General features: G+C 39.8%; 1 protein-coding gene across 1 annotated transcript in view; it reads right to left on the reverse strand.

Moving 5' to 3' along the window:
* Positions 1–19,509, reverse strand: part of SPTLC2 (serine palmitoyltransferase long chain base subunit 2) — a 103,666-nt gene that overhangs the window by 40,940 nt on the left and 43,217 nt on the right. The window contains exons 5-9 of the mRNA XM_037984324.2: positions 18,292–18,416; positions 10,834–10,927; positions 5,083–5,188; positions 3,338–3,557; positions 61–187 (exon numbers count right to left, since the gene is read on the reverse strand). Of these exons, the coding sequence (XP_037840252.2) occupies positions 61–187; positions 3,338–3,557; positions 5,083–5,188; positions 10,834–10,927; positions 18,292–18,416 (672 nt within the window). The remainder of the gene's footprint in view (positions 1–60; positions 188–3,337; positions 3,558–5,082; positions 5,189–10,833; positions 10,928–18,291; positions 18,417–19,509) is intronic.

The following is a 19,509-nucleotide window of genomic DNA, read 5'->3' on the forward strand; positions in this document are numbered from 1 at the left end:
AAACAGCACGTTTAGCTGCTAGGTGGACTTATGCAATGTTTCAAGAAAAGAAAGACTTACCAAGGCTGGTGCCATCCTGCCCCATGATGCACTTCATGGAGGTGATGATCTGCTCCACTACAGGAGGTGACAATGACGTGGCATACACTGCACTATGAGAATGTGTGCGCAGGTAGTCTATCAGCTCCTGGGAAGTTCACAGAGGCAGATAAATAGAGACAATTCTTGCATTCACTGGCAATGTCAGTGCTTTCCTTCTAAGTTCTAGAGGACTCCTCGTTTCAATGGCACTGGAACAGGGACACTAATCTGAGATGCAAGGTCAACCAACATGGTCGAAGCATACTGCTGGCAACAACTGGGTCAGAAACATGGCAAAGTTCTTAGGTTTGGTTTTGTTTTTTAAACATGGAACAACATAGGGAAAAAAACTAGTTTTAAAACAATCCCTCTAAATTTGGAGAATGTATCATTTAAAGTTAGAAATATGGCCAGGCATGGTGGCTGAAGCCTGTAATCCCAGCACTTTGGGAGGCCAAGGTGGGTGGATCTCCTGAGGTCAGGAGTTCAAGACTGGCCTGAACAACATGGTGAAACCCCATCTCTACTAAAAATACAAAAATCAGCTGTGCGTGGAGGTGGGTACCTATAATCCCAGCTACTCAGGAGATTGAGGCAGGAAAATCACTTGAACCCAGGAGGCAGAGGTTGCCGTGAGCTGAGATGGCACCATTGCACTCCAGCCTGGGGTGTGAGTGAGGCTCCATCTTAAAAAAAGAAAAGTTAAAAATAAATGAACAAGGCAGAGTTAAACAGCCTTTGTTTGGATTGCTGATTGGTGTTTGGATTGCTTTTTACATATAATGATTTAATTCCAAGTATCATAGAAAATGTCATCTGCAACTCTCTGTGCTGTAAAGCCCATCCTTCCAACCCTAAGTAACAGTTCTCTAACATCAACTTTAAGAGCATTAGAACTTCCTCCAGATATGCAGAAATGTACAAAATGATACAAATGTGAAATAAAATAGAAATGTATAAGGTCTTTCATTAAAATGCCAATGACATCTCACTGAATAAAGTAAAACTGTCATTTACAAGGATTTCAAAAAAAAAATTAATTGTATATCCCTATTCTCTGATATCTTTTAATTTCACCAAATCTTTAAAATGTACGTACAAGAAGCTTATGTACCAGAACAAATTAGGGAGACACAAATTTGGATATAAAACAGTTTTATCTCAAAAACATTAAAAATTGTACTAAAAAAACCAAAAGCACAAATATATTGTACTTAAATGATCTCCCAGAGTATTATTTTTCTATCCTTTGGTTCACAGTCACAAAGTTTACTAAAAAACAACAAACTCTCCAAAGTGAGCCTTGTCTCATTAACAAAAAGGAAAATTTGAGATAAAAAAATCTATCAAACCTGGCCGGGCGGTGTGGCTCACGCCTGTAATCCCAGCACTTTGGAAGGCCGAGGCGGGCGGATCATGAGGTCAAGAGATCGAGACCACCCTGGCCAACATGGCGGTGAAACCCTGTCTCTACTAAAAATACAAAAAATTAGCTGGGCGTAGTGGCACGCACCTGTAGTCCCAGCTACTTGGGAGGCTGAGGCAGGAGAATCCCTTGATCCCGGGAGGTGGAGGCTGCAGTGAGCCAAGATTGCGCCACTGAACTCTGGCCTGGCAATGGAGTCAGGCTTGGTCTCAAAAAAAAAAAAAAAAAAAAAAAAAACCTCTATCAAAACTGATTAAAAGTCACTGAAAATGAGTTCTCTCTAAAAGACAATCAATTATTAAACGAATGACCTTTTTGTCTGAAATAGGGTCTTCTTCTCTTGCCCAGGCTGGAATGCAGTGGTATAAATACTCACAGCTCACTGCATCCTTGATCTCCCTGGCTCAAGCAATCCTCTCATCTCAGCCTACTTGGGACTACAGGCATGTGCCACCACACCCAGCTAATGTTTTTTACTTTTTTGTAGAGATGAAGTCCCACTATGTTGCCTAGGCTGGTCTTGAACTCCTGGGCTCAAGTAATCCTCCCACTTCAGCCTCTCAAAGTGCTGGGATTACAGGTGTGAGCCACTGTGCCCAGCATAAACATTCTTTAAGACTCCCAATATTGAGTTTTGAAGCAAAATTAAGAACATTTATGAGCACCTCCTCTGTGTCATATACAAACACCTGACATACATACATTATTTTTTCCCTAACACTGCAGTGTTCAAAAATAACAGCTTCGTTGAGCTATAAGCCACACACCACAGAATTCACCGTTTTAAAGTACAATTCAGTGGTTTTTAGTATATCCAGAGTTGTGCCACTTTTACTACTAATTTTAGAACATTTCCATAACCCTGAAAGGAAACCTCATACCCATTAGCATTCACTTTCCATTTCCCCATCCCCTCCACCTCTGGCAACTACTAATCTACTTTCTGTTTCTATGCTTATTCTAGATATCACATATTTTAAAACATGCAATATGTGACTTTTTGTGACTAACTTTTTTCACTTACCATAATATTTTTAAGGTGCACCCATGTTGTAGCGTGGACATATATTACTTTTTAAACCCTTACTACAATCTTACAGGCTAGGCATATTTACTTCTATTTTACTGACAAGGAAACTGGGAGGTTAAATGTTTTCCCTGAGGTCTAACAAAGCAAGCAGAGAAACATTCAGACCCAGGCCTGTGTCCTTATGGTTGACCACTTCCACCACACCACAGATTCCAGGCCTGTGTCCTTATGGTTGACCACTTCCACCACACCACAGATTCTTACCTACATCAAAACCATATGATTTTTTTCTGACTACAAAGACCCAGCAAAGGCAATTACGTCGTTAAAAAATTGAAAATACAATGCTTTGTAGTACCCCACCGCTGGCACAACTTTTTTCCTTCCTGTCTCCATGTTCACTCATGATACGTTTGTGTCCAAGAGCAAGGTGACCTGCTATTCCCATGCGCTCCCATGACAACCCCACTGTTTTTGAAACTGTGAGCACAATGCAAACCCAACAGAAGGCTGGGGCGGGCAGGGAGCACCACTGTGTGTTCTTTCACACAAGAGGGTATTCTATATCTCAGATCAGCATGTAGCTGAGAAAGAAGCTCAAATAAGAAAACAACAAACAATGAACAGAACCAGCCTTTAGTTCAGTGAGGAGACATCAGAATCACTCACTGGTATTAGAGCCTAAACCACAGGCAAATTTGGGGACATCCCAGTTCAGGGCCCCATCTGCTAGGCTTGAGGTACCAAATCTAGTTGCCAGTGATTTTATCTCTAATCGCTCATTCTCACGGCTCGTTTACCTTCTTGCCTCCAATATATCCTCCAGAAGCACCAAAACTCTTTGTGAATGTTCCCATCATAACATCCACATCCTCAGGATCCAGGCCGAAGTAGTCCACCACACCCCGGCCTGTGGGGCCCAAGGCGCCAATGCTGTGAGCCTCATCCAGATACAAGTACGCCTTGTACTTCTTCTTGAGGGCAATCACTTCAGGAAGACGAACAATAGATCCCTCCATGCTGGCAAAACATGAAAAAAATATATATATGCATGTACACTGAGACTTTTTAAATCAAAATTAGGAGTTTGGCATTTCGTTATTATTGAGTTTACTGCTTTTTTTTTTTTTTTTTCTTGAGACAGAGTTTTGCTCCGTTGTCCAAGCTGGAGTGCAGTGGCGTAATCTCGGCTTACTACAATCCCTGACTCCTGGGTTCAAGCGATTCCTGTGCCTCAGCCTCCCAAGTAGCTGGGACTACAGGTGCCTGCCACCACCACGTCCAGCTAACGTTTGTATTTTTAGTAGAGATAGGGTTTCACCATGTTTCCCAGGCTAGTCTCGAACTCCCAGCCTCAAGTGATACACTGCCTTGGCCTCCCAAAGTTCTGGGGGTTACAGGCATAAGCCACCATGCCCGGCCGAGTTTATTGGGTTTTAAATGGTCTGACCACTGTATCTATGGTTTAAACTGACAAAGGCAGAGGAAGCCATGGTAAGGCAAAAGACTAGGGGACAGAAAACTGGACTTTAAAAACGAGCACTGGCTGGGTGCGGTGGTTCACACCTGTAATCCCAGCACTTTGTGGGGGCTGAGGTAGGCAGATCACTTGAGGTCAGGAGTTCGAGACCAGCCTGGCCAACACAGCGAAACCCCATCTCTACTAAAAATACAAAAATCAGCTGGGCGTGGTGGCGCACACCTGTAATCCCAGCTACTCGGGAGGCTGAGGCAGGAGAACCAGGAGGCGGAGGTTGCAGTGAGCCGAGATCATGCCACTGCACTCCAGCCTGGGTGACAGAGCGAGATTCCATCTTTAAAAAAAGCCCACCAAAACCACCAAAAAACAAAAAACAAGCACCAAACACAAGCGATCTTAATTCACAACAAAAAGAATTAAGATCACAGCAGATTCTTCTAAAGCTTGTAATTACAGGCAACAAGAGACTTTGCATCACATTGCACAGGCAATGAGAATGACACAAAAGAACAAAAAAAATTAGGTGGTAAAAATACGTGCAAAAGCTGTAAATGTTAACCAAAATAAAATATTTCTTTTTAATTTTTATTTATTTTTTATAGAGACAGGCTCTCACTACGTTGCCCAAGCTGGTCTCAAACTCCTGGCCTCAAGCGACCTCCCACTTTGGCCTCCCAAAGTGTTGGGATTACAGGCGTGACACACTGCACTCAGCCTAAAACAAAATATTTATTAAAATTAAATGATGTATAATTTGTTTTGACATATTAAAATATATATTCCAATTCTTGCCCTTACGTATAAGTTCCCTCTACAAACTAGAAAAATAAAAGGCCCAAATAGAAAGGGAATTTGGTGACCATGTAGTATAATGGAAAGAATAATGACGAACCAGACAAAAAGACTTCTGTTCTAATGCTGACTCTGTTTCCAGGTATTTTAGCGATTTATAAACATTGTCTCCTTAGTTTCCAGAGGGGGACAGAGTAACGTTGCCTTCAGTTAAAAAATTCTATGACTTCATGGGGCCAAGTCATAAAGGTAAGAATAATAAAGTAGGATTACCTATATATTCCTTCCACAAGGATGAGAATTTTCTTCCAGGGCCTTCGTGTCCGAGGCTGACCATAAACAATGGCATCTTTCAATAGCTTCTCTAGGCTTTGCATATCTACGACACACAAAAAAGAACAGAGTCATACCACATCTTCCTCTTTCCTAACTTTGTTCTGGAAATGCAGAGATATATTTCTCATTTGGAAAGTATGCCTCAGATAGCAAAGGACATAATTAGAGTTAGGCAGAAAAAATCAGGGCAAAATAGGTGCGTTATTGCCACCTTGAATTGAAATCCAAAACGTGACAAATGTTCAAAACCATCGAAACTTGACTGAAGGACTGTGGTGGTTAATTCAGTTCGTTAGCTTGCTTATGAAATGACCAGTGTCTCATGTTAAGTACCCTGCCATAAAGTTAGCTTCTCTGTGTTTATCAAAAAATACAGAATCAAACTGTATCTCTAATCCTAGTGAGTCATTCGGAAATAAATGCGTAAAAAAGACAGAGTGAGAGTGTGAATAAACCATCACAGATACATACACCTCCTAAAAAAACAAATACAAGGGGTAAAAAAACTTCACAGTGTATGCTCCATTTCCTTTCACCTAGGAGGTACTCAATAAATGCTTGTTAAAGAGCTCTGTTTTAGTACTGGGTTACAAATACACCCGTCTGGGGCATGTTTAAGTCTGTGTGTTAAGCAAGCCTGACAATTGGCTGAAAATGTTCCATGTTTGACTTCATCAGTTGTCTATTAACAACCAAGTTCTTGTGGTTCTCACGGTGGTTAATGGGCCTGGAAACAACTTGGCTGCTACTGCCATTAATGATGATCACAATTTCCCTGTTAAAGACAACTGCTTTGAAGACCATTGTTGCCACACTACAGATTTCATACTTAAACTACCTGCCCTGAAATGAAGTCCTTAAAAAAAACTCCCCAAAATTTAAGCAACATTAATTCTGGGGAATACTTAATAGGGATGGGAGACATCCTATCATAAAATCTTTTTTTTTTTTTTTTGAGATGGAGTCTCCCTCTGTCATCCAAGCTGGAGTAAAATGGTGCAATCTCGGCTCACTGAAGCCTCCACCTCCAAGGTTCAAGCGATTTGCCTGCCTCAGCCTCCCAAGTAGCTGGGATTACCGGCACCCGCCATCATGCCAGGCTAATTTTTGTATTTTTGTAGAGATGAGGTTTCACCATGTTGGCCAGGTTCGTCTTGAACTCCTGACCTCAAGTGATCCGCCTACCTCAGCCCCCCAAAGTGCTGGGATTACAGGCATGAGCCACCAAGCCTGGCCCCATCATAAAATCTGATTTTGTATTCTGTATTGCTTGTCACTGGAGGAAGGGGTTATAAAAGCATATGATTTTGCTCTTTGCAGAAAACAATTTTGACAGAAAAAGAAATAAGGTAATAAAAACAAAGAACACAAACACAAATAAGATAGCCTATGGTTGTGATTGTGCTTACGCATTCAGTAATTTTTAAGAAAAAAATCTGCATATGATCTAATCAAGATTCAGCATATGTACCCTACAGAAGTAAATTATGTCCTGACTCAAAACTTCCTTTTTTTTTTTTTGAGACAGAGTCTTGCTCTGTTGCCAAGGTGGGAGTGCAGAGGCGTGATCTCTGTTCACTGAAACCTCTGCCTCCCGGATTCAAGTGATTCTCCAGCCTCAGCCTCCTGAGTAGCTGGGATCACAGGTATGTGCCACCACATCCAGCTAATTTTTTTATTTTTAGTAGAGGCAGGGTTTCACCATTTTGGCCAGGCTGGTCTCTAACTCCTGACCTCAGGTGATTCACCCTCCTTGGCCTCCCCAAGTCCTGCAAAGCCTCCAGTTCTTAGGCAGAGAGCAATGTATGGCAATCAGTTAAAGACAAGTAAAAACATATGAATTATTTTAGTTTTCTATGCTTATATACAGAAGAAGGACAAAAATAATACTGGTCAAAATTTTAGATAAAAAATATCAGCCAGGTGTGGTGGCTCACGCCTGTAATCTCAGCACTCTGGGAGACCGAGGTGGGTGGATCACTTAAAGTCAGGAGTTCGAGACCAGACTGACCAACATGGCAAAATCCCGTCTCTACTAAAAATACAAAAAAACTTAGCCGGGTGTGGTGGTGGGCACCTGTAATCCTAGCTACTTGGGAGGCTGAGACATGAGAATCGCTTAAACCCAGCAGGCAGAGGTTGCAGTGAGCTGAGATCATACCACTGTACTCCAGCCTGGGTGACAGAACAAGACTCTGTATCAGGAAAAAAAAAAAAAAAAAAAGAAATATCTACAGCAGAATGCTTAACCGTATTATCTACTCAGAAAAAAAAAAAAAATTCAACCTCTCTCCAATGTTATGCCCCCAAAATCCACATAAATTTAAATAAAAAATACATTGCAAAATTTCCAGAAGAAAACATGAAAGAATAATCTTATGATCTGAGAACGAGGAGGGTACCGTGTAAAATCCAAAAGTTGTAAGACAGTAAGTGTGGCAACAAAAACATTTTAATGAGTCTGCACAAGAAGACACTGAAAACAAAGTCAAAAATATAAAAATAGTGCAGTCTGGGCATGGTGAATCACTCCTGTAATCCCAGCATTTTGGGAGGCTGAGACAGGAGGATCGTTTGAGCCTAAGAGTTCAAGACCAACCTGGGCAACACAGAGGGACTTTGTCTCTATAAAAAATAAAAAACACTAGCCCAGCATTGTGGTGCATGCCTATAGTCCCAGCTACTTGGGATGCTGAAGCAGGAGAATCCTTTGGGCCCAGGAGGTCAAGGCTGTGGTGAGTCGTGGTTGTGCTACTGCACTCCAGCCTGGGTGACAGAACAAGACCCTGTCTCAAAAAAAAATTAATAAAATAATGCAACATCAAGGAAAAGCTAATTCATATAAAGGGCTCTTATAATCAGTAAAAAACAGAAACAATTTGAAAATGGCCAATTTATAAGGAAATACAAACACATTAACTTACAAGTAGGGTTTAAAAAACAGATATAAAAATACAATAAAAATGTAAAAAGTTGCTCTATACCTAATAAGCAATGAAATAAAAATTAACATAATATTTCCTCATTAGATTTGGAAAGATTTAAAATGATTCACTGAGTGAATGGCCAGTGAGTAGGAACAGTCAATCTCACACTGTTGAGTAAAATTCATACAGGATGCAAGCATGTGTATGTTCATTGTAGCACTATTCACAACAGCAAAGACACAGAATCATCCTAAATGTCCATCAACAGTAAACTGGATTAAAAAAATGTGGGGCCAGGTGCGGTGGCTCATGCCTATAATCCCAGCACTGGGAGGCCAAGGTGGATGGATTGCTTCAGCCTAGGAATTCAAGACCAGCCTGGGCAACATGGTGAAACCCCATCTTCACAAAAAATACAGAAGAAAAAATAACACAAAAAAAAACAAACCCTGGCCAGGCATGGTGGAACACACCTGTAATCCCAGCTCTTATGGTGGCTGAGATGGGAGGATTGGTTGAGCTGGGGAGGTGGAGGTTGCAGTGAGCTCAGTTCATGCCAACGCATGCCAGCCTGGGTGACAGAGCAAGACTCTGTCTCAAAAAAAAAAAAAATGTATTTTATATATTTATAAAATTTTATATTTTATTATATATAAATATATATATTTTATATATATAATTTTATATTTTTATATTACATATTTATATATATTTTATAATATATATATACACACACACGTACACATACATCATCGAATACTATACAGCTATAAAAAAGAATGAGATAATGTCCTTTGCAGCAACAAGGATGCAGCTAGAAGCCATTATCCTAAGCAAACTAACACAGAAACAGAAAACAAAATACCACATGCTCTCACTTCTAAGTGGGAGCTAAACACTGAGTACATACAGACATGAAGAAGGGAACAACAGACACTGGGGCCTACCCGAGGATAAGGCTGGGGAGGAGGAGGGTAAGGTTCGAAAAACTACCTATCAGGTACTATGCTGATTACCTGGGTGACGAAATAATCTGTACACAAACCCCCGAGACATGCAATTTACCTATATAACAATCCTGTACATGTACCCCTGAACCTAAAATAAAAGTGAAAAAAAGAGTTCATATAATGCTTAGAGGCAATTTGGAAAACTATTAAAAATGTATACTCTTTTAACCATGCATTCTGAGACTACTAAAAATTTATCCTAAGGCACTAACCAGATGATTGTACAAAACTGTAAGTGTAGTGCTGTTCCCAGTAGAAAAACTTAGAAACAGCCCTGATGTCCAAAAGAGGGAGCAATTAAATGAAGGCACATCCAGGCACTGACTGCCACACTGGCATTTAAGAATGAGGTAGAGTCACACGTAATGACAAACAACAATCACCGTGTATTGTAAAAAGGGGCCAGGCGTGATGGCTCACACTTGTAGTCCCAGCACTTTCAGAGGCCAAGGCGGGAGGATCAACTGAAGTCAGTTCAAGACCAGTCTGGCCAACACAGTGAAACTCCATCACTACTAAAAATACTAAAAATTAGCCAGGTGTGGTGGCGTGCCCCTGTAATCCAGCTACTCGGGAGGTGGAGGCAGGAGAATCGCTTGAACTCGGGAGACGGAGGTTGCAGTGAGCCAAGGCTGAGCCATTGCACTCCAGCCTCGGTGACAGAGCGAGACTCAGAAAAGAAAGAAAGAAGAAAGAAAGAAAAGAAAGAAAAGAAAGGAAGGAAGGAAGGAAGGAAGGAAGGAAGGAAGGAAGGAAGGAAGGAAGGAAGGAAGGAAGGAAGGAAGGAAGGAAGGGAGGGAGGGAAAGAAAAGAAAGAAAAGAAAGAAAAAAAGAAAGAGAGAAAGAGAGAGAGAAAGAAAGAAAGAAAGAAAGAAAGAAAGAGAAAGAAAGAAAGAAAGAAAGAAAGAAAGAAAGAAAGAAAGAAAGAAAGAAAGAAAAGAAAAGAAAGAAAGAAAGAAAGAAAAGAAAGAAAGAAAAAAAGAAAATAACAGGTTACGTAGGGATATTTAATAAGATCTCATTTCTCACTGTAAAACATTTTAGACAAGACAAAAATAAAAACAAAAGCAAAAATGATGTTATCATCTATGATCCTTCCATCCAGGGGTACACACCTAACATTTTGGTATACATTCTTCCAAACCTGTCTGTGCCTGCACACATTCTGGGAAAAGATGATATTAAACATACAGTTTGGTTATCTTTTCTGCCTATGTGTGTGTTTTAACTATGAAAGTTAAACATTTTTATTCTATATAATCATTTTGATAACACGCAAAGATATTTCCACTTAGGGAGGAAAGGTCTGGCTCAGGGGCACCCTCCTCCGTGCTCCCACAGCATCTACTCATGGCTGTACTTCAGCACCTGTCTGCTGTATTGTAAACACTGGCTTATCTATTAAGTCTCTTCATTAACCAGTCAGAGACCTTGATTTATTCATCTGAACACCGCTAGTCTTATGGCAAGATACACTATAGGCATCGAGTAAATGTATTTGAGTAAGGGATTTGTAAACAACGAAATGGGATGGAAAACTTAATGGTCAAATAAAAGGATGGTATTATATTTGTACAAGAGGCTTCCTTCAACCTCTAATTTTAAAAGACTGGACCAGAAGAACATTTTAAATGTTGCTACTTTGGCTTCATTTATATTTTCAACTGCTAATATAACTAATGTTAATTCCCACCATGGATCCAAAGAATAATAAACACCAAGGCCAGCAGTGAATTCTGCAGCAAACTCACTGTTGTGTTTGAAGATTCGAATGGTTGCTCCTGACAGTCTGGCTCCTAGAACCAGTGATGCATGGTTCAGCTCATCACTCAGAATCAGGCAACCCTGCAATATCACAGGAACAGAAAGGTAAGAAGCTGGGAGGGAAAGGGTTAGTTACACAAATCACAAAATGCCACACGCACTAATAGCTGTATCTTATTAAGGAAATCGTGCACAACAGCAGTGATCAATTTTAAGAAGAGGAAAAAAAGTATACATGATCATTTGCTTTTTGTAAAGATACCTTAAAAGTAGATGCAAAATTCTAGCCTTTTAATTTAATATCTTCAGTCCCATGACTGAGGTAAATAGTCAGATATATGGCAACAGGTCTTTATTCATATTTAAAACATGACACATCAGTCTCTAAAACGTTTTGGTTTCTTTCCGTGAGAGAATTCCATGTAGTTTTAGTATGATGTTCTGTTCATCTGTGGGAAATGGCAGCTGATGGGGTCACATCTGTGGAAATGGTGCATTCTCTCACTACTACTCATATCCAGAGTCCAGGGAAGAACCTACTTGGAAGATCCTACTTATTAACCTTTTCCCGACATAACACGGACTGTAGGCTTCCGTTTTATCTTAAAAATCTCCAAACAAGCTTTGCTTTAACACACAAACATCAGTTTCTGCTAAGGCAACAAAGCTGAAGGTCTCAACTTTTTTTTTTTTTTTTTTTTTTTTTTTTTTTTTCACTGCAGTTCTTACTCTTCCATCTCTCAGGGGGCCCGCTTTTTTTTTTTTTCACTGCAGTTCTTACTCTTCCATCTCTCAGGGGGCCCTTCAACCTGTCAGATTGGAACCCAGAAACAGGTTTTTCTCTGTCAAAAATGGCCTCAAAATATCCAATTAGATGAAAAAGGTGCAGAAAGTATCTAGCATGCTCCCATGAGAATAAAAAGAAGAGAGAAGATACACAGACACACAGTCATCCCTCAGTCTACAGGAGGACTTGGTTCCAGAACTGCCTCACCCTCACATTTATCCAAATCCATACATGCTCATGTCCTGCAGTTAGCCCCGTGGGACCTGCTTATAGGAAAAGTAGGCCCTCCATATACTTGGAGTTTGTGTTCCATGAATACTATGTTTTGTGTGTGTGTGTGTGTGAGAGACGGAGTCTCACTCTTGTTGCTGGAGTGCAGTGGGTGCAATCTTGGCTCACTGCAACCTCCGCCTCCCAGGTTCAAGCAATTATCCTGCCTCAGCCTCCCAAGTAGCTGGGATTACAGGTGCCTGACACCACGCCTGGCTAAGTTTTGTATTTTCAGTACCGATGGGGTTTCACCATGTTGGCCAGGCTGGTCTTGAACTCCTGACCTCAGGTGATCCACCCGCCTCGGCCTCCCAAAGTGCCAAGACTACAGGCGTGAGTCACTGTGCCTGGCTGAATACTGTATTTCTGATCCATATTTGGTTGAAAAAAATCCATGTATAAGTGGACCTGCATAGTTCAAACCACGTTGTTCAAGGGTCAACTATATATATACATGCTTATTTATTACAGAATATTCTTAAAGGAATACTTAAGAAACTTGTAACAGTAGTTGTGTTTGAAATTTTTATTAAGCACATAGTATTTATTAAGACAAAAAAGCTACCCTGGTAAAAAATATACAGATTAAAAATGAAGTGGCCAGGCATGGTGGCTCATGCCTGTAATCCTGGCAATTTGGGAGGCCAAGGTGGGTGGATCACTTGAGGTCAGGAGTTTGAGACCAGACTGGCCAACATGGCAAAACCCCATCTCTACTAAAAAACAAACAAACAAACAAAAACAACAAAAAGAAAACCCCCCAAAAATTAGCTGGGCTTGGTGATGGGCACCTGTAATCTCAACTACTCAAAAGGCTGAGGCAGGATAATCGTTTGAACCCAGAAGGCAGAGGTTTCAGTGAGCCAAAATTGTGCTGCTGCACTCCAACCTGGGTTACAGAGGGAGACTCTATCTGAGAAAAGAAAGAAAGAGGAGGAGGAGCAGGAGGAGCAGGAGGAGAAGATGGAAGATGGGAGCAAAAGAAGGAAGAGGAGAAGGAGGAGAAGAAAAGCAGATTTGGCAGTATCAATATAGACTCCTGGCTTTCAAATCTTTATGCATGCGCACACACACACACACGCACACGTGTATGCATGAGTTAGCATACATACATACATACATTTTCTAGCTCTAGTCACTGAGAGGGGAGAAGCAGTAACACTCCTGCAGCAGTACACACACCTAGTTCCCAGACCTTGGTTTCTAAACACTGTCCTCCAATAAAAAGAATCAGGGCTTCTTGGAGAACTGGTTAATTCCAAAACTGGGATAGGGAAAACATAAGATGATCCTGGAGCATTTTATTATGTCAGAAAGTACGAGAATGCTTAAAAAAAACAAAAGGTTATTACATAGTCCAAGGACACAGGTACCCACCTGAAGGAGCTCCCAATGGCCAAAACTAAAAGTCAAGCAACAAAAAAGAAGCAATTGTGTTGAATTATAAGCCAAATAATAAAAATATTCACAAACCCATAATTACATAAATAAATAAGGGAGAAGCAAGAACTCTTCCTTACACAAAAATTCTAATTAGTAAGTATAGAAGGAATGAGAAAAATAGAAAAACCACCATTAGAACACCAAGGTAATAACTGCCACAGGCAAGATCAGAGACACCTACTAAAGCTAGTGGGTGAAAGTTTAATCCAAAATGCTATATACAGTCCCAAAGTATCTCTGCCACAATATATGGTGATTACAAAGGGAAAAGCAGTACGTTGGTAGCAGAAAATCCCTGCTGACACCTGAGCCAAGTGATTAAGATTTACATCATCAGTAATACGTATTGAAACCACAGTCTCTCGCGTGATTCACTGAGAAGGGCACCACCTCCGTGGTAGCTTTCTCAATAATGCATGGGCTCAATCAAACCATAACAACACAGCAGACAGACCCAAACTGGAGACATTCTGCAAAATAAGGGACCAGTACCCTTCAGAAGTATCAAGGTCATGAAAGACAAAGACAGACAGGAACTATTCCAGATTGGAGGAGACCAAGGAGCTACAACAGCTAAAGGCAATGTGGATCCTCACCTGGATCCTGAAGCGGAAAAAGGACATCAGTGAAAACCAAATACGTCCTGTACTTTAGTTATAGTATTGTATCACAGTTAATTTCTAAGCTGTAAGAAATGGTTCCACTGTTATTCAAGATGTTAACATAAAGGGAAGCTGAATGAATGGTGGTATACAGGAACTCTCTGTACTCTTTTGTAACTCTTTTTGTAAGTCTAAATTTAAGTTTCAAAACAAGTGTTAAAATTGAAAAAGCGAAACTGGGGGAGGAAATAAGGAGAGGTCAGATTTCTCTTCAGCAAGTCTTCAAATTCTTTACTTACCACTCTTGGCAATCAACTCTATCTGAAAAGGTATCCTCCCTTCCCTTCCCCTCCACACAAAATTTTATTTTCTCCTTTTTCCAGCTAAATATTTTTCTGGCAAACCTGCAAAAGTATTATGTTCTTTTCTTCTGGCAAAAAGGAACTCTTTTTAGACAGTCTTTTTTAGACAGCCTTATTCACCATTTCAATGTATCAATCTGTCTTTTTCCTTTAGAACTTATTCTGAAAAGCTTTATTAAATATTTGGTTCAAAAATAAAATACATATTCATAGTAGCAGTTAACATCTAAGTGCTTAATGTTTCAGATATGATGTTAAAAGATTTAAAAGCATTATTACTTGTAATCCTCACAACAACTCTATGGAATAGACCCTATTATCACTCCCACTTCACATATGAGGAAACTCTTGTTCAGGAGTTTAAAATCTTGCTCAAGGTCACAAGCACAGTAACAAAATAATGATAATTATATTATTATTATTATTATTTTGAGATGGAGTCTTGTTCTGTCACCCAGGTTGGAGTGCACTGGTGCGATCTCTGCTCACCGCAAGCTCCACCTCCCGGGTTCACACCATTCTCCTGCCTCAGCCTCCTGAGCAGCTGGGACTACAGGTGCCTGCCACCACGCCCAGCTAATTTTTTGTATTTTCACTAGAGATGGGGCTTCACCATGTTAGCCAGGATAGTCTCGATCTCCTGACCTCGTGATCTGCCCGCCTCGGCCTCCCAAAGTGAGCCACTGCGCCCGGCCACAAAATAATTATTAAATAAGACAAGTGTCTGCTTCCAGAACCTATGCTCTTAATCAATATACTGCCCCATCCTGCCATTAAACTGAGCAATTAACCACCTCACATGGAAATTCAGTATCAGATTCAAAGGATCATTAAAACTGGGTAAGTTACTGTCTTTAACAGATTAAATGATATTTAATAATATTTCAACTATAGTCTGATTTGGAATATAAATCTTTATGGTTGTATCTTCCAGGTCTGTGTAGAAAACATCTAATTCTAGATAATCCTTTGTTAGAGTTTGTAGGCATACAGAGAAAAGAGCAAGATGAGATGTTCTAATCCTCTAGTGTTAAAAATTCTAACAAAGAAGAATCTCAGATTTGTACTTCAAAATGCAGGACAGCAACGTATTATAATGTGAAGTCAAAGAGCCATACATTTATGTCTTACAAGGAATTTTGTGTATTTTATCTAAGTTGTTGAATTTATTGGCATGAAGTTGTTCTTAATATTCCCTTATTATCCTTTAATGTCCATAGGATGTGTAGTGATGTCCCCCCTCTCATTCCTGTTACTGGTAATATGAATCTTCTCTCTTCTTATCCTGACCATTCTGGCTAGAGATTTATCAACTGTATTCATTTTCTCAAAGAATCAGCCTTGGTTTCACTAATTTCCCTATTATCTATTTTCTAATTCATTGATTTTTACATTTATCTTCATTATATTCTTCTTTCTGCTTAGTTTGGGTTCAATTTGTTCTTCTTTTCCTAATTTTTTAAGCTACAAGCTTTACTTTTTTCTAATACAGGTTGAATATCCCTTATTCAAAATGCTTGGGATCAGATGTGTTTCAGAGTTCAGATTTTTGTGGATTTCGGATTATTTGCATTATATTTACTGCTTTAGCACCCCTAAGCATTTTCTTTGAGCTCTCATGATGACACTCAAAATATTTATGAGTTTGAAACATTTTAGATTTCAGATTTTGGGATTAGGTATGCTCAACCTGTATAAACATTTAATGCTATACATTTCCATCTGAGCATTGCTTTAGCTTCATCCAACAAATTGTAATAGGTTACATTTCCATTTAGTTCAAAATATTTTTATTCTCCCTTGTTTTTTCTTCTTTGGCCCATGGGTTATTTACAAGTATGTTGTTTAATTTTCAAATATTCAAAGATTTTCCAGGTATCTTTGTGTTATTAATTTCTCATTTAAATTCCACTGTGATCACAGAACATACTTTGAATAATTTTAAAATTTACTAAAACTAGCTTAATGGCCTAGAATATGGTCTTTGGTAGTAAATGTTTTGCTGTTGTTGAGTGAAGTGTTTCAAGACTCTCAACTAGGTCAACTGGTTGACAGTGTTTTCCAAATGTTCTATATCATTACTGATTTTCTGTTTCATTCTTCTGTCAATTAAGAGAGAGGGGTTAGGGCCGGGTGCAGTGGCTCACACCTGTAATCCCAGCACTTTGGGAGGCCGAGGCAGGCAGATCATGAGGTCAGGAGATGGAGACCATCCTGGCTAACACGGTGAAACTCCGTCTCTATTAAAATACAAAAAATTAGCCAGGCGTGGTGGCGGGCGCCTGTAGTCCCAGCTACTCGGGAGACTGAGGCAGGAGAATGGCGTGAACCCGGGAGGCAGAGCCTGCAGTGAGCCAAAATCACACCACTGCACTCCAGCCTGGGCAACAGAGCAAGAATCTGTCTCAAAAAAAAAAAAAAAAAAAAAAAAAGATAGAGAGGGGTTAATGTCTGTAATTACAATTTTCTATTTGTCTACTTCTTTTAGTTTCATCAATTTTTGCTTCATGTACTTTGAAGTTCTGTTCATAAACCATTTATGACAGAGGTTACAATTTTTTGAATTGCAAAATCAGACCTTGGCGATGACCTTGAGCAGTAGGATATAAATAACTCCCACATGCTTAGCGTTCCAATAATGGAATATTAGGCATAAACGGGATAAGCACCTATACATTTAAAATTATATCCTCTTGATGAATTAATTCCTTAATCATCACACAATGTTCCTCTTTATCACCAGAAATAGTTCTTGCTCTGAAATCTTTGTTTATATTAATACAGGCACTTCAAATTTCTTCTGACTACTATTTGCATGCTGTATTTTTTTCTATCCTTTTCCTTTTAGCCTGTGTCTTCATATTTAACATAAGTTGCTATTTTATATTAGGAAACCTACTTAATTTTATCTGACAATCTTTGTCTTCTCCTTGGAATGTATAAACCATTTATATTTAATGTTTATCAATACAGATGGGTTTAAATCTCCTATCTTGCTGTATATTTTCTATTTGTCCCACCTGTACTTTACAGACCCATACACTGCATAACTAAAAAGGACTTTAGAGTTAATCTAGCTCAACCACCTCATTTTACAAAAGAAACGGGGAGGATCAGAAAGATTATTTGACATGCTCACAGTCACACAGCTAAGAGTGACCATATAAACAACCAAAAAACAAAAACTCAATTCTCCTGCTTGAGTTAATCCACCATATTTTCAATATACCATTCCTAGATGTCATGTTAAACATGAGAATAAATAACCTCAAAGGGCCTTTCAGGATGAGAGCACCAATCTGCTGAGACATAATTTACATTTACATACAGATTGTGCCCTCTCACACGCGCTACCCACTTGGGGATATATATATAAAATATGCATATGTAATATGTATATCATATATAATATGTATATTATACGTATATATAAATATATAAACACAGGCTGGTCTCAAACTCCTGACCTCAGTTGATCCGCCCACCTCGGCCTCCCAAAACACTGGGATGACAGGTGTGAGCCACCACGCCCAGCCACAAATTGTTTTTCATTTAAAAAATAAAATAGAGATGAGGCCTCACTATGTTGCCCAGGCTTGCCAACGTGGTGAAACGCTGCCTCTGCTAAAAATACAAAAAATTAGCCAGGCATACACCTGTAGTCCCAGCTACTTGGGAGGCTGAGGCAGGAGAATCACTTGAACCTGAGAGACTGAGGTTGCAGTGAGCTGAGATGGCACCACTGCACTCCAGCCTAGGCGAAAAAACAAGACTCCATCTCAAAAAAAAAAAAAAAAAAAAAAGAAAAAAGAAAGAAAGAAAAACAATTTGTGGTAGAAAGAAAAACAACTTGTGGTAGAGATATCTTTGGCTCAACTATGTTTAGTCTAAAGTTTACAACAACTTTTAGCTCACTCTGAATGCTTTTCAAAACAAAAGAAGATATACATGAGGGAGTTTTCATAAATGACAGTGTCTTACTTTGCCAACAAGAGCAGGAATGTTCATTGAATTCGTTGCAAATCCCATGCCATACGCCATAGCAGCTTCTACTCCTAAGAACCTTGCTACAAGCTCCTCTAGTTCTTCATGCTTGTCCAGGTTTCCTGTGTGAAGAAGTTAAGAAAGTCAGTATCACAAAATCCTGAATTTAAGAATTACTCATCACTTTATTAAAAGAAATCATAGTGTATGTGTTGTGTCCTTTTCAGACTAAGATCTATGAAGGAGTCAATATTATGAAGAGTAATATTCTTCATAATATTGTGAAGAGTAATATGCGCTCATAAAGAACACAAGAGTTGAATAAAATCTGATTCAGCACCTGCAGTGGAATTTCCCCAAAGGGGGTTGCCAATAATTTCTCCCATTCCTGTTTGTGCATACTAGTTCCAGGTTTAGGCCTTGGGAGGCCTAGCAAAATCTGCTTTTATACTTTTGAAGTCAGCTGCTACATAAAACAATCTAACTGGCCTGTTGCAAAAACAGAACATGGGCGGGGGGTGGGAACTGGAGGATAAGAGACTATGGAAGGAGAGAAAGACGTAAGGAGAGGGGGAGACAGAGAGAGAAAGAAAAACAGAGATGCCCAGCCAGCCTTTAGCCCTTCCCGCCACCCAGCTGAGGTGTCAAACATGTGAGTTTAGACATCTTGGATACTCTGTACACAGTCATAACTGCCTACCCAATACCATATGGAGCTAAGATAACATTAAGCCCTCCCTAAATTGCAGAATCATGAGCAAATAAATCTGTTGCTGTTTCAAACCACTAAGTTTTGAGATGGCTTTCATACAGCAAGAGATAGGTAAAAACGTTTCTTCCCGGCAAGGTGCAGTGGCTCACGCCTGCAATTCCAGCCCTTTGGGAGGTCGAGGAGGGCGGATTGCCTAAGGTCAGGAGTTCAAGACCAGCCTGGTCAACACATGGCGAAACCTTGTCTCTACTCAAAATACAAAAATTAGCTGGGCGTGGTGCTGGTGCCTGTAATCCCAGCTACTCGGGCACTGAGGCAGGAGCATCACTTGAACCTGGGAGGCAGAGGCTGCAGTGAGCTGACATCGTGCCACTGCACTCCAGCCTAGGCAAAAGAGAGAGACTCTGACTCAAAAAAAAAAAAAAAAAAAAAAAAAAAAAAGTTTCTTCCCTCACTGTGAACTGACTGGTAAATTTGTACTGCAATTTTATATTGGTACTCAA

Source organism: Chlorocebus sabaeus, chromosome 24 (genome assembly GCF_047675955.1).
Source record: "Chlorocebus sabaeus isolate Y175 chromosome 24, mChlSab1.0.hap1, whole genome shotgun sequence".
Lineage (NCBI taxonomy): Eukaryota > Metazoa > Chordata > Mammalia > Primates > Cercopithecidae > Chlorocebus > Chlorocebus sabaeus.